Source organism: Thalia democratica, chromosome 8, assembly GCF_965202585.1.
Source record: "Thalia democratica chromosome 8, ktThaDemo2.hap1.1, whole genome shotgun sequence".
In the NCBI taxonomy this organism is placed as follows: domain Eukaryota; kingdom Metazoa; phylum Chordata; class Thaliacea; order Salpida; family Salpidae; genus Thalia; species Thalia democratica.
Window position 1 is genome coordinate 24,993,834 of NC_139172.1, and position 16,217 is coordinate 25,010,050.

The 16,217-nt window shown below is 27.6% G+C and overlaps 2 protein-coding genes across 2 annotated transcripts; one reads left to right on the forward strand and one right to left on the reverse strand.

Annotated features, from left to right (window-relative positions):
• Positions 1 to 2,232: 2,232 nt before the first annotated feature.
• LOC145843058 (dehydrogenase/reductase SDR family member 11-like) lies at positions 2,233 to 4,914 on the reverse strand. Its single transcript, XM_082950525.1, has 5 exons — positions 4,783 to 4,914; positions 4,368 to 4,542; positions 3,461 to 3,609; positions 2,741 to 2,889; positions 2,233 to 2,380 (listed from the first exon to the last, which is right to left on the reverse strand). Exons 1-5 carry the CDS (start codon positions 4,912 to 4,914, stop codon positions 2,233 to 2,235), a joined length of 753 nt encoding a protein of 250 aa, XP_082806651.1.
• Positions 4,915 to 8,910: 3,996 nt separating this feature from the next.
• LOC145843059 (uncharacterized) lies at positions 8,911 to 12,581 on the forward strand. The gene is made up of 10 exons (XM_082950526.1): positions 8,911 to 9,110; positions 9,352 to 9,479; positions 9,587 to 9,694; positions 9,886 to 10,008; positions 10,377 to 10,554; positions 10,800 to 10,902; positions 11,127 to 11,254; positions 11,535 to 11,633; positions 12,041 to 12,140; positions 12,450 to 12,581. Exons 1-10 carry the CDS (start codon positions 8,911 to 8,913, stop codon positions 12,579 to 12,581), a joined length of 1,299 nt encoding a protein of 432 aa, XP_082806652.1.
• The last annotated feature ends 3,636 nt before the right edge of the window (positions 12,582 to 16,217 follow it).

A 16,217-nucleotide genomic window follows, 5' to 3' on the forward strand; every position in this document is an offset into this window, starting at 1 on the left:
AGTCATTTACTTTCTACCACCTTATTAGTTGTTGCCTTCTAAAATCCAAAATCGTTCCAAAGGGGCGATATCGCTCACAAAAATAAAAACAGTACCAACAGTATTGGCTTTTATCTGCTGAATAGTATCTTCCAAAAAAAAAGAAAGAAAAGCATGGTCTTTTAAAAATAAACTTTTTAACACCTCGAATTCTATTAAACCATAAACGTTTACAGAAAGTGGATAATTAAGAGATAAACACACTGCGATGATGCTTAATAAATTGTTATAAAATTACCATTTATAAAATTTAAAAATTAATTAAATTGCTTTTAAAGAAAGCGGTGGCCTAACAAATGACAATTAAAATAAAACACAATACTGTATATTAATCATATCTATATAAAAAAACTTATTATATGTTTTGTTTGTCGAAGGGTAAAAAAAACGCCCAAAAAGTTTGGTCTAAGGAAAAACTGGTGTACGAAAAATCTTTCTAGTATCAAGTCGTACAGGTACACAACATGCTTTAACAACTTCTTACAAGCTAAACAATTTTAAATCTTAACTCTTAAAAAAAACAACCAATAAAATGAAAGAACAGAAAAAAAAATTAAACGGAAATTAATTAAGGTATGTGTTTACTTAAAAAAGTTTTATACATAATGTACTCAAACACTTGTTTATTAAAATAAAAATGAAAATACAGTCTAAGCCTAAAACTTAATAAAAATAGTAGTAGAGAAACTTTTTAGAAATAGAAAAATAAACTTTAGTTTAGTTTGTAAAACTAGACAAACAATACTAATGGCAGAAATAAAAAATACTTGAAAATAAGTCATAACTTTTTTAAAGAAGGTAAAATTATAATAAGTTGAAATACTTTTACGTTAAATTTTATCAGTGCTTCATGATTAATGTTTAACTTTTTTTAAATAATTGACTGCAATACTTAAAGAAGTTTGTATTTAAAAAACAAATAAAAATATTATAACAATTAAAAAATATAAATTTAAGCGTTTGTTAATAAAAGATTCTAGCGGAACAAGTTCACTGGAATATATAATAACAAATTAACCAATATCCTTTCTTTTATATATTTTAAAGTTTTAAATACTCCGTAAATAGTGCCTAAAAGATCTTTTTGCTTTTAAATGCAAACCCAAGAACATTAAGGTAAGTTTTTACTTTTTCGTTATATGTACCCAAGTACCTCTTACGGCCTCTTTAACAGCAAGAGCCCTCCTTTGGCCGATCCTTAAATTACTAAAAAAATTTCTAAGGAGGCCGTATTGGGCACTTTAGGGTTTTTGCTTATTTTACTGTTTAAAAGACTTTAAAAAGCTAAAGTAATTTTTTGCTTAAACATATTTCAATATAAAGTGCTTTTTTTTTTTCGTCTTAAGTATAAGTAAAAATATTTGATAACTATGAAATGTTCTTTATCAAATTTTAATTACAGACTGTAGTAAACAAAAACGTTTTAAAATAATTTTTTAGTTTTATTATAAATTTTCTTACTACATTTAGTTATATAAACAACTTGTTTGTTATTTTTTAAATATATAGTTCAGAAACCTATTTAAGCTACTTGTTATCAAGTTACTTGTACAAAAAGAGAATACTAAGATAAAACTGCGTACCATTAAATAAAAAGTTTCAGGCTTGATTAAAGTAATTGATTTTAAACGATTTATTAAATGTTTTATTAGTTTTAAGCCGTCAGATATTTTAAAACTGCAGTAGACCAGTTCTCTACATTAACTTTTGAGCAGCGTTGAGGACCTAAAAATCTCGTGCATTTAGAAAAAGTGAGCAACAAGCTAGTATGGTTGGAAGAAAGCAACCTTGCTGAAGGTGTTTGTTTTAATCAAAAGGAAAATCTAGCACAGAGTTTTCTTTTTAATAACAACACTGGTTCGGCAAAAGATATACTGTTAATATATTTTCAAATTTCTACCTACTTATTTATATTAAAAAAAGGCAACACCTCATAGTTAAATTTGTATAGCCAATAATTTTTTTTTTCAGTTTGCTAGTTAAGATCAAACTTTCCATTCAATCTAAAAATTTTTATCTTTGAAAAATTTATCTAGCTCTTATCTAATTAAATACTAGTGTACAGTTTTTATACATGCTTCAAAAAGATACAATTTTATTCATTTAGAAAGCTAAAACATAGGTAAACCAACAACAAAATAACAGTTTTGAGTAAAAAAAAACGAAAATAAGAGGTGTCATATGAACATTTTGTTAATTGTTAGGTTTAATGATGACGTCATGAACGTCCATCTGCAGCGGAGTCTTGAGAGCGTACACGACCGAAGCAGCAACGTCTTCCGACTTCAGCCATCTTTGATTTATTCTTTCGTCAGCCGTCTTGTCGTCTGCCTTCAGAAATCTGAAACGTTTTACACGAAAGTTTGAAGAAATTTTGAGAAAGACTTGGTTGCTCGTTTTTTGTGAAAGACAGTTTAGGTTACTTACAATTTTGATAGATATAATTTTTGATTCCTTAAAAAATTATCTAACTTATATAAACTACTAACATAAATAATGTAAACCTTCAAATGTTAATAGAAATTTGCACAACAACTTAAACATAACACTTACAAGATCTTTGATGGAATACATCTGTTATAGTTTACGGTGTTCCTTTAATTTATTATTTAAACTAAGTTTCACAGACTTTTTTTTCAAATATAGCTTTCACAAAAAAACTACACGAAAGCTTTTTAGATGAAGTTTGAACTGAACTAACTTCGAAATGAAAGGTGTTTTGATGATTCCAGGCGAGATTGAAGTGACGCGAATTCTGCTCTTCTCCGCTCGAAGCTCCTGTCTCAGGCCTTCCGTGAGAGCGGTGACTGCGAACTTTGTCGATGAGTAGAACGCTGCAGCGGAATTTACCTGAGCAAAAGCAAAGCATAGTTACTTTACTACAAAAGAGCTCAAGTAACGTATAAAAAAACTTTGTAGTATTTAGATATTATATTTTCACCTAAGAATATTATTTTTTGTGCAGAGACTTCTACATTCTACTTAAGTTATAAATGGGTGATAGCTTTATTGCATTAAAAAGAAGTTTAAACAAGTCTAATTTTATTGTATTTACCCGAGAAAATTAAATCGTCAATTGTAAAACAAAATAGCTATAATAAGTGTTTACTTTTATTTTAAGATTTCTTAAATTACAGTAACTTTTTATACAAAAATTTCAGCTAAACAAAACAAACATACAATTTTGTATTAAAGTTTTCACGCATGCTGCTTATGGATTTTAATGATTAAATTTGTTTTGCTTTAAAATAATGCTTAGTATCTATAAAAAAAAACAAATACTACTTTTCAATTATTTTATAAATATCCTACCCTAGTGTTTTACTGACATTAATGTTCTTTTTGCTTAACATTATAATAACAAACAATTATTTAAATGTAGCTACCATACATTTTTACATTCAAAACAAACGATACCCACCTCATGACCGGCGACACTGTTAATCATGACGATGTGACCAGCGTCCTTCTTATTGGCTGATTTCATGAGTTGGCAGGCTTGCTGTGTGCACATGCACAAGCCCAAAACGTTCACCTCGTACATGTTCCTCCAATCCTTAAATGAGTTGACTAATTTTTACGGTTTATTTAAGGTTTATGAACTACAGTTTATATTTTGAAGAGTTTCATAAACAAGCTGTACAAAAGCCAGTTTGATGGCATAAATAAATTTTGGAATATTTCAAGGGATATGCAAAACTGCTTAAAAAGTACCTATAATTGTTAACTGTATTTAAATGTTATAAAAAACTTAGGTACTTTACATAACTTTTGTTTTTAACTTAAAAAGTTATTGGTTTTAGTCATTCAAAACTTTTTTAGCATTGTACAAATTAAAAAAAAGCTTTTAATGATAAAATAAAGTGTCTCAACTTAATGTTATTTAAATTTTTATAGCTTTATAAATAATATACTTCAACTTAATACCTTTTTATCTATCTTTTAAGGTAAAAAACATAATGGTAGAAATACGCAATTTTTGATAAAAGTCGAACTCTTAACTCTTTATTTTTTTAGTGCTTGTAAAAACCGACTCTGAGAAACATTGTACTAGCTACAATCGTTGATATATTTGTATTTATAGCAGCAAATCAAATAATTTTAAAAAGCATTCTTTACTGAAATTTTATTAAACACACCAAAGTTCAGTGTTTCATAACTTTAAAATTTTTTGTAAATAAAACGTAAACAGAACACTTTTTAACTGTCACAAACCTTGACGTCACCGGATTAAGATCAACTTAAGAAAAACTTTTTTATTTTTAAATAACATTTATACATATATATAAGTTTATATATCTAAATAACAACTATTACCTTTACGTCACCGGTGAGTAACGGGGCGTTGTGCGCCAAACCCGCGTTGTTGACCATGACGTGCAAAGTGGTAAACTTGTCTCTGACAAACTTGAACAGCTTCGTGACATCATCCTCGTTGCTGACGTCACACTGCCTCGCGAACATTCTGCCCGGACCCTTCTTGTTCAGCTTGTCCGCAACCGCCTGGAAGAGTTATTGTAAATTGTTTTATGAATCACTAATAATAATAAAGATTTCACCTATAAAATAATTTTTCCATCTTTTAAGTATGTTTACGTATAATTAAAATAAATTGTTGAATAAAGTTGCAAGTTTTTAGAAAAAAAAAGAAATCTGAAACCGTCTGAAAAATTATTTTATACTAAGATTTAAAAAAAACGTAGGCTAAAACGTATAGATAATTATAATAAATTATTCAAAAACTTTTAATTTTTCCTCGTTTCTTGAGCACCCTACCACCTTCATTCCGGCTTCGACGAGTTGTTTTGCAATTTCCTCGCCCAGACCGCTGTTCGCACCCGTCACTACAGCTATTTTGCCTTTTAAGTCGGTCATGTTTGATGAATTTTTGTAAAATTTAAAGTTTTATTGTGCTCTGTTTTTGTTTACATTGAAATTTAAAACAAAATTTTTAAGAGTTCTTTTTTTATTAAAAGAAACTAGGTTTTAATCTTCTTTAACAGCTGATGAATTAGTTTTATTAGATATATGATTAAAATATTCAACTATTCTACCTAAAAACCTGAAGTTTTAAACAATTTAGATTTTTAGATTTTACTAAAAACTTTTGGTTTAAGAGGCAACAATAAGTGCTTACTGCAGTTTATGGAATTTAGGGTCGAACTAAATAGTCAAGCACTTTGTCATACAAATCTTTACTCTGATATTTAAAACTAACGTCATCTATTTCATAGTACTTAGATTTAGTTTTTGTTTAGATTGTTTGATTAGCAAATAGAAATAGCTAAAAGTAAAAACTTTATTCTAAACATGTATATTAACTTTGATATTTTTATTAAATTGTAAAATATAGTAGAAATAGAGCTTTAACATTTAAAAAAAAAAATTAATTATGTCAATGACCTAAACAAAGCTGAAAAAATTCACTGAAAAATCTATTCCAGTGAATAAAACCTTTCAGTCAATAAAACTTTTACCGTTTGATGATTTATACAACTAAACTTTTTCGCTTAAACAGAAGGCTAAAACTAAATTAATTAAGCTTCAAAAACTAAACATAAGCAACACTCGTATTTAAAAATTAAACTTCACAGCATTGTTTTATTGCCCTTCGCTTTGGTTTTTACTAGAAAAGTCGAGCAAATATTTATTTTTATAACCAAAGCATTATTTATGATTTGACAGAAAGCTTCTTTACGCGTTTTAGGAGAAGTTAAACACCAGGCCCGTTAAACTAACAATTGTTTATTTTAAGTCAGATGAGGTTTTAAACTTTAATTTATTTGCCTTGTAATGTTGCTTTGCGCTAAAATGTGATAAATTTCTTTTGAATTATGGCTGATTGTTTTACAAATTTTGTGTAGCAAAATAAATAAACTTAGTCCATTTATCAAATGCCATTAATTTTCATAAAAATATTTTGCGTAGAACACTTTTTTTTGTAACAACTTATTTCGTTCAACATTAATTCACTAAGTCTATAACTCATTTTTACATAACAGTCTTATAAAGTATAATTTTTAAGGTAACATTAGTATTTTGAAGCAAACTGTACATTCTATAAAATATATCATTAGAGTATTATGTTCAAGTTGTTACCAAAGCCTCTTTTTGAAACTTTAAAATTGTATATAAATAATTTTTATGTACGTGTGACTTACTTATTTGTTTACGATTATAAGATACAAATTCCGTTTATTCCCTATATATGTAAGAAGATTTGTTTGCATAAAAAAAATAAGTATAAATTAATTTTTTCCTTATGTAAACAAAGATTTAAACTGAAATTTTATACAAAATTGTTAACTGTAAAAATTAATTTAAAACTAAAAACGAGCAAAATAGTTGAAAAAAATTGTAAAAATAGTTTAAAGTTATAGTAAACCAACTAAAAGTTATATACAGAAAAACTAAAAAACACAACAGGTTTAATGTATGTAACAGTACTAGAATAGTAAAAACCTTTATTTTTACATTTGAAATTTTTAACTAAATTAATTAATTTACCAAAAAGTAGCACAAAAATCCAATTATTTTTTATTAGAAAGTTTTATACATAAATAAAATGTAATAAACAAAAAAAATTACGTTTAGTATAAAAAATTAAAATTTAATAAAACTACAAAGGGCATATATCAACTATATTTACTAGTTATTTAAAACTCATTTTTATTTTTACGAGTAGAACATTTTTACAAACTAAGTTGTAAAAAATCCTTAAAACGATTTTGGTTAGACATCGGCAGCCTTTTGTAAGAAATGGGCTAACTTTTCTAAAAGAAATTCTCGCAACTATATTACATAGAAAAATTTTTTGTGCACCGCATTTATTTAAAATAGTTGTAGTAATAAATAAAACAATATTATTTCTGCCCAACTATATACAAAATTATGCAAGGATAAAGCACTAGCACAGTAATTACTAATATTTAAAACACAAACCAAATACTTTTTTTTTAGTACGTTTTTAGCTTAGAAGTGCATCGTAAGCGCAGATTTTTGCTTTGAGAGTTGCTTTTGGCCGCGTAATTTGCCGACCCATGATCTAGGTTTTCATTTGAAAAAGCAAAATTGTATGTTCAGTTTTGAGAAAGCTACTTTGTGTTATATAAACTGCTTTTATTTCATTACATAAAATGTTATTCAATAAGCTGTTATAGAAACAAGTATTTATAATTAGCAATGTGAAAAAAGCCTTATGGCAGTTATGTCACCACAATTTCTAACTTATTTCACAACCCTATAAAAGGCAAACACTTAGTTTATTTGAGTAGACTTAAAAATTGAAGGAAGTTAGCAAATAATTTATATTGTAGCTAGTAAAACATTTTTTTCTCATCAGAAACATAGGATGTTAATTTATTAAAAGGATAGGATAGCATAAAGTAAAACTCTTAATAAAAACGCTCAAAGTATTACAAAATTCTTTCGTTATTATCCAAAATATGGCAAAACATAAAATATAAACTTAAGCCATAACAAAACTAGTGTTATTTTAGTAGTTAGAACACTTAAAATACACCGTTTTTATTTCTTGTTATTAACAAAAGGTCCTCTTTTAAAATGTTAGAGAACATATTTATTATTTGTGTAGATTGGTAATAAAAAGTTAAACAAGTTTTATAGTTTTCTTTTCTTAAATTTTGATAGTTTTCTTAGTTTTTTACTAATTTTATAAGCTAACTAATATTTAGCTAAAAGTTTAATTTTAATTTCAATTTAATAACATTAATTTTTTTTGAAGTTTTTAACATAAAATTTGTTATGAAAATATCTTTTATTTGGTTTAAAGTTATATTTACTACTTTTATTATAGTTTTTAATTACTTTTTATCACTATAAACCTTTTTACTTATGTGTGTTTACTTGTACCAAAAACACTTCTATTTAAATTTAATGTTTTTTAGTTTCATTTGTAATGGATATATAACAAAATTGCGTGTACGCATTCTAAATATAATTAAAATTAAAATAATACATAAACCTTAATGCGTGTATGAATTCATATGTGCTTTTTTATCATCTTACATAAAGTAAGTTATTAGGGACGAACTCTTGTTTTGAAAATAAAGCTGATGACTGCTTAGTTTTGTAAAGATTTACACCATATTTACAATACTGATTTTTTTTTTCACCAGGCCTTAGGACTAAACTACTTTATGCGCTTTTTTTGTCGTTTAACTAACAATATATATATTATAATACGGTCCAAAAAATGTATTAAATCTAATGAAACTATTGTAAGTATTACATTTACACTCTAACACTAATATAGGATGGAATTAATAAATGAAGAAGTTTAGCAATTAAACTTTATTAACTTTTTTTTATTTCTACAGAAAAAATATTTTACGTTAATTAAAGTTTTTTCTACTAAAATTTTTGTACGATAATTTTATTATGTCTAATTTATAGTTTTATAAGTCTGCTTAACATAACTTGATGTAAAAAGAAACCAATACTATTGGCGTAGAATCTAAAACATTTGTAGGAGAAAAATGTTTTAATGGTTTTCAACAGTTACCAAAACTAAGTTGTTTTAAAATCAACATTTTCAGTCACTAAAAACGATTATAAGTATTTACAGCATTTCTATCATTTCAATGTCAAAACTAATTGTTATGTTGCTGGATTTGTAGTAATAAATTTGTTAAAAGTAAAAAAATGATGTACATGAAAAATAGCTTTTTTAAATAAAATTTTTGTTATTTGAAATAATCTTAGAGTAATTGCTTTACATTAACTCTTAAGTATTATTTTAAAGCATTGAAAAGTGTAAGACTCGAAACGACTTCATCAAACTTTATCAAACTGAATATATTTTTTCTACTAAAACAGTTGTTATTAAAAAAATTTTAGGAAAATAGTAGAATGAAATTAGGAATAGTTTTAACGGTGGTCGAGCTGGTGATGCTCGCCACGTGCGCCGTCGACCCGACACCCGGCTTCATGTACGACATCAAGCTGGACGAGAAGCCGGCCTTCGTACGGGCCATGGTCAACAAGGACAAGACGAGCAGCTACGGGGGTCCCGCCTACGACCTCGGGATCACCTCCTTCACCGGAAACGTGTTAGTTTTACACAAACGTGGCCACGCGTAATGACGTCACAGGGAGAAAATAGACTAGTTTAAGTGATAATATCTCAATTGGTTAATTACTGCAATTTCAGTATGGTTTGCATTTTTAACATAGTTGCATATTTTAGTATTAAATACAATAAAATTCAAGGTAGTTTAATCTGCTCCCCATCCCTATAACGTCATAACACATCTTGAAATACAACATCTAACTTTTTTTTTAACTCTCCAGCTTCAAAAAAGACGTGGTATTGAACGTAGCGGACGTGAGCGAACACGAAATGTTCGACCCCCTCATGGCTGAAAAAACATACTTGACCGACGAATTGCAGTGGCCGAACGAAATCGATATTGTCCCGGGTAAGTAAAACACTTGGTTAGGAAAAAAAAAACTTTTATAACTAACACTAATGTCAACAAAAAAGGATGCAGGAAAAGTTAAAACAACGTTGTTTTAAAATTTTTAGAAGGAATTTTTTCCACTCGCACTTACTCGGTAGCCGGAGGATTTTTCTTGGCTGGAAAAGACAACGGCACCGTTGCTTTGATCGACATGCAAGACCCAGAAAATCCTGGTTTGTCAAAAATAAGTACTATTGCAACAAAGATAAAGATTAAAACGATTATCAAAAACTTCTGATATGTATTGGAATTTTAATATTTTCAGCAATTTAAAACCAACAGTTTTAAAATTAGTAAACACTAGTTTTACATGGCTAATAACAGCATACATTAAACGAAAATCTATCCAACAAAAAACGTACAGTCGTCCACAACCTGACTCCGTTCGCAAGCGACAAGAAATGGTTCTACCACCGCGTCCTCTGGATGGACATGAACAACGACGGACATATGGACGCGATCACCGCAAGAGCTTACGGAGCCGGAGGTACGCTGTTAATAAATCGCTGTCTTTGTTGATATTATTTAATTGCTGCACTGCAGCCTAGTCAGCTACTTTTTAAAATCAAAAGCATTGCTGAAGCTTGTGTTTTTAAGTTTATGGAGTCTTATAACTAGGTCCAAACTTTTTTTTAACTGAATTAAAAATATACATAAGAATTTTTTTTTTTACATAAAGTTAACACTTCCTACATGAAACGTTAGCATTTCAAGTAAATATTTTACTGCAAAGACACCATAAAAACCGTTTCAAAAAATAGTTCCAAAAACGAAAATCATAGAAAAAAACGAAAATAGTTTTCAAAATAGACACCATAGTTTCAAAAGTTATTTTTGATTAATATTTTTTTACAGATCACGCCGATGAGGCGCAGCTTTTGTGGCTGGAAAACCCCGGCTTCGACCACCCTTCGGCGAACTGGCAGGAGCACATTATCCACGAGGACACCATCGAAATTTCCTTCAACATCCACCAGCTTCAACTTCCTGATGGGCAGATGACCCCCGTGATAGTCGGTAGCGGATTTTGGAGGTTTGAACGAAAACGTGTCATTATTTTTGTACGATAACGTAAACACAGCTTCATAAGTTGGAAAATTGTATTTTAAATATGCATGAAAACTTTTTTCTTTCACTAGCAAAGAGTTTAGGTTTTGGAGGTCAGCTCTATTTTGCACAAAAAAGTTTATGTTATTTTGTAAAACACAGCTGCAAAAGCTAAGCAAAAAGACTTTAACTATGTCGTAAAATATACATTCAAAACAAAATTTTTACCAGCAAAGAGTTGACTTTGGTGTGGAGTTCTAGTAATGACTGGCTCGACGCTTCTTCAATTCAAACCCTAGTAGTTGGCACTTACGGATGGTACTTTGACGTGCAGGTTCGTAAAAATCAGTTTTATAGAAACTTTAAAAACTTAAAACCTTTAGAAATTTTAAGCTCAGCTCGTTATAGTAAAGTTTTATAATTTCCACAATTAAACTCACAGGTTCAGGTTTAAATAAAAACATATTTTTGTAGTTAAATCTTAAAAATCAAAACCTTTGAGATATTTAAGCTCAGCTCGCTATAGTAAAGTTTTTTTTTAAATTTGCAACGAAACAGGTGGTGGATGTGAACAAGGACGGGAGGATGGATCTTCTCACGACCACGTGGAGCCAGCTCGGAGATCCGGGCGCCCTCCTCGCCTACGAGATTCCCGACAACTGGCAGGACGCCTCCGCATGGACCGAGTCAGTGTTTTTGTTGATATTTTTTTTCATGAAGTTTAAGTTTTTTATGGAGTTGTGAACCCGTATATAGTTTGTGGTTACAAAATTTTTATAGATGAAAAACTTAAAATTATCTCAGATTATCAAAACTTTATCTCAGATAACTTCTCTTAGAAAAGAATAAATTCTTAAGTACCATAATTGAAGTTTAACTTTTTTTTAATCTTAGAAATAGTAGCAAAAGGACTTCTTTTATCTGCAATAATACAATTTTCTTTAACATTTTTTTGTTTATGTACAGACACGTTATTCGCGATGGGTACAAGGAATGGCCGATCCCCGGTAAAGGATCACCAGGAACCGCACTCGCTTTCTATCCCAACAAAAATGATGAATCTGAGTAAGTTAAGTTTTTTTCATATTAAAGCAAATATAACTTTTTTTTTTATAAAAAAGGGTTGGTTAAAAAAGATAGTCAACAAAAATTTTATAAGTATTGTATTTAAATATTTTGTCGTTGATAAGCTAAACAGTTTGGTAAATGATTTTACGCTTTGTTAATATACATTTTAATCTATATACTAACTAATTACCATAACTTATTGTACAAATAAAAGTTTTCGAATAAATACTTCGCAGGGTAATGCAAAAAAAATACTATTGTTAAGGTATCCAAACTTTCAGTTTTTAAAATTTTTCTTTAGTATCATTAATTATAGTGTAGTATTAAAATTATATAAAACAACAAAAAAGTTTGTTTAACGTTACTAAAACTTATTATTTTAAATTTTCTCAATGTAAAAACAGAAAGCCATTCATCTTTGTGTCTGGTGACGATGCCGGCAACATGTTTGTTGAAACTGCCGACTCTCAAGATCCCAACGACTGGACTTACTCCACTACACTGGTACGTTGAAATACTTTAGTGAAATTATTTTTACAAAAAATGTTAATTACAAGTGTTGTATGAAATGTTAAAGTATCTATATAAAAAAATAAACGCTTTTGATGCATAAACTTTGCATGCTTTTAGATATTACAACGATTCAGCAAGCAAACACAAGGTTTTTTTTCTAACATTAGTTGGTAGTTATTATAAGGTTATAAAGCTGATAAAGTTCTTTAGAACATGAATACTTACAATTTACTTCCTACTCCTGTTTTGTATTATAGTTTAACTTAAAAAAACTACTTTTATGTTCTAAAATATGATCAGATGTACGAGCAAAAGTACGGAACTGTGGGCAGCTTCTCAGTAGCTGATGTCAACAACGATGGTTGGGTGGAAGTTTTCCTCTCAATCTACGAACAAGAATTCGTTCGCGTTCTTTCGTACGGCCCTCAATAAACATTGTTGAAAACGTTTATATAGTTTTTCTTTTTACTTTATTATTTTTTGTGATTTTGAATAAGTTTATTATAAATTATTTTTAATAAAACAAAAGAAAAAAAGTTGCAAATATTGTGTTAAAAAGTTGTATCAGTATTAAAACACAGGTTAAAACAGACACTGTGCAAAAGGTAAATATAAACCAGTTTTTGTTGACAATCAACTAAAGAAAACAGTTAAAACAAACAATTTTTTTTATAAAAACTTGTGAATAAACTATTTAAAAAAAAAACAGTTTTTTTCAAAAACTTCAAAACAAAAAAAATCTTTTTATGAGTTAACATGTTGTTTTAATACTTTTTCAAAAACAAAGTTATGTTACATGTGCATAAAAGCTATTACTAAATAAAAAAGTAAAATATATAAACATATAATAGTTTATTAAAAAAAAAATTGACCTATTTATAATACTTTTATTCAAAGTAAAAACAGCTCTGTATGCACAACTGCGCAAATATTCTATTTTTAGATTGAACATGTCATGATATATAGCATCATTTTCATTTAAAATTTTAACTATAATATTAGAGATGCTTTTTTTTTGTTTAAAACAGAAGCAACTTTTAAGTTTACATCTAAGTTTTATCAGTGACCAACTTGCTGTTTAAAATATATTATGAGTTTTTAACAAAAAGTTTAGATTTAATTTAAACTATATTTTCTTGAAAGGAATTGTTAAAACTTTCATTAATAATAAAAGAATATTTTTTAAGTTAAGTATTGGCTAACGTCTAAGTTTTAGTGACAATTAGAAAGGTTCATTTGTTAAGTCATTCTTCAGTTTAATAGAAATTAATATCTTTATAAGTAAAAATTTAATTAATTTTTAAAATATAACTAGTATAAGCTTCTCTTTAAGTTAAGAATTAAACTATTTCAACTAAATATACACAAGAATTAATTAATAAATATATTAAACCTAAAAAAAAAGTAAACTTCAATAAACTTAACAAATAAAAAAACTTTTTGTGTTTCTTATCAACGTTTACCGACTTGAAATCCAATACTTTTTCATTACTTCAATAAATTTCTCGTACGCCTTAAACACGTTATTTCTTTTATCGAATGTATGAAGTTTTGATTCGCGTGGTTTAAGCTGCTTTGCAATTCAAAAAATTTTTAATCCTAGTTTGAAATTTCATAACCAAGTACAGCAGGCAAAATTTTTAGCTATTAGTCTAATTTAATGGGCTGACTGAATTCAATCTTTTGCGACTTTTAATGCTACATTTTTGTAAACTTTTTTGATTTCCTTGCTCTAAATGTTTAAGTGTGAGTCTTTTTAGGTTAAAAGATCTATGGTTAATAGAAATACGCTCGTGAAGTATTGTAGTTGTTTATTTCTTTTAAAGTCAGACAATTAAGTAAGTAGTTAGTCTAATTTTCTACACAATTTTTATCAGTATCGGTCTCAGTTTTGTTTATTTTTTCAATCAAAAATATAATTCTTCCGTGATTGAATTAAACGATATTTAGTCACAATACAAAAACTATAACTTATTTCTATGTACTTTAGCAGAAAAAATAATAATTGTACTTTGAGAATTGTATTATGTTAAGAATTAGAGAAATTCAAAAGTCCTCAAAGAACATTAGTTACAGGTTTAAATATTTTAAACTAGTTCAAACTTAACGAAAAGGTAGACTATAGTTTTATTGTTAAGTGATACTTTTACAATACTTTTTGAATTTTAAGACTAATGTAACTTACTAAAACTGTAAATAAAATACATTAAGTTTCAAATAATTTAAAATAAGAAATGAATAAAATATTTATTTATTTACTATCCTTATGCTTCCAATAATGAATACAACAAGAAAAAAATTTCTGCACAAACAAAGTATTCAAAACTTAAATACAACATATTATTATACAATGTGGTTTGTTTTATATTTCATAGCTTTTCACTGACTTTTAAATTAAATTTCGTAGTTAAAAATAAGTATAAGTATTATAATATTTAAGTTTCTTAAATCGTCCTTTAGTTATATCAACTCTAATTTGTCATTTTTTTGTATTTTTCTTAATTGTCAGATTTAATAAAAATGTTCTACTACAAAAAAATCAACTAATCTTTTACTTTACACTCGTTATTATTTCTTGAGGTACTTTCAAATGCTTTGTCAGCAAGCAATTAGAATAACAATTATAGTTAGAATAGTATTAACTTCTACTTGCTTGCTGACGAAGCACCTAAATGATTAAAAACATGTAACAATTATTAAAAATTGTAATTCTGAACGACAACACTTCAACAATGGTCAAAACAAAAAAGTAAAGAAAAGAAAAAACTTTCATCAGTGCATTCTTGCTTGTTAAGATAATACTTTGAAGACAAAAACTTGTTTGTGACCTATCATTGGTGAAACCGTGTCTTATTAAAAGTTACTAATTCTGAGTAAAGCAAGGCTACAAAGCCCCTTTGGCGGGATATGGTAAAAACATCTAGTGATATTGTTGTTACTGCATATTTGTTTACCGTAACACTATAGATAGCACATTTGCATTCTTCATGTTTCGCACCTTTTTATTTTTTTTGTTTTCAAAGAAGTTTGTATATGTAGAAAAGGAAGACGTAAGCACTTTAACTTAGTTACCTTCAACGCTAAGTAGTGAAGTTTACTTTTAGTACGTAGCTAGCTGATACCTAATTAATACAAGTTTAAACGTAGAAAAAAAGTGATTAGTTACTTTCTACTAAAATTAAAGTTTTTGTTGTTGTATCAAGGAATGAACTTTGATTAAAAATTAAACTAATTTGTAACTTTTATTGACAGTTGCTGCTTTTTAGTAAGTTAGTGACAAAATAGTTTATATGAGTAAAATTTAGTCTTTTTACGCAAGTAAATCTCATTTCTATTTCATTTAGTGATTCAACTGCTTTCTGTTTTATTACTAAATTTATGATACTATTAGTAAAAGAAAACTAATTATCAAGCTAATAAAAGTTTTAAGTATTGCCTACTAACTTTATAACTTTATGTTTTAGTGTGTTCGCTATTTAAGTAGTTAGACTTTTTTATTTTGCTAGGGAAACTCTCAGTTGTAACTTATAATGCTATAGTTATTATAAAATATCCGGTAATGTTTGTTTATTATTGTTCAAGGATTAAAAACCACGACTTTAAAGTTAATGTTTAAAAAGTTATTTTGAGTTTAATTTATGTTTTCGTTGATAGTTTTTTGTTGTAAGTGATTTTTATTTAACGTAGAACGTTTTTGGAATAATTTCAAAATGATAGTAACTAATTATATGAAAATAAAAACGGATTGTTAATGTACTTTGTAATGAATCTTTAGTAAAATAGTTTGAAACATAAAATATGAGTCAATAATTTTAGAAAGCCATATACTTTCCAAATTTAAATTCCATCTTAATAACAGCTTTTTTTTGCTTTAAAAAACTTTGTTGTTAAAAGTTTTATTTGTACTGTTAAGTTATGTTTTTATAAACACAACTCTTCAGTATTTGTGCAAAAGCCTTAAAAAACGGAGTTTCTAGACTTCATATCAATTTTCAATAAAAAAAGCATCGAAAAACGTACATATTTTTTTTCTATCATACTTACAAAGTACTTATTGTACGACTTTCC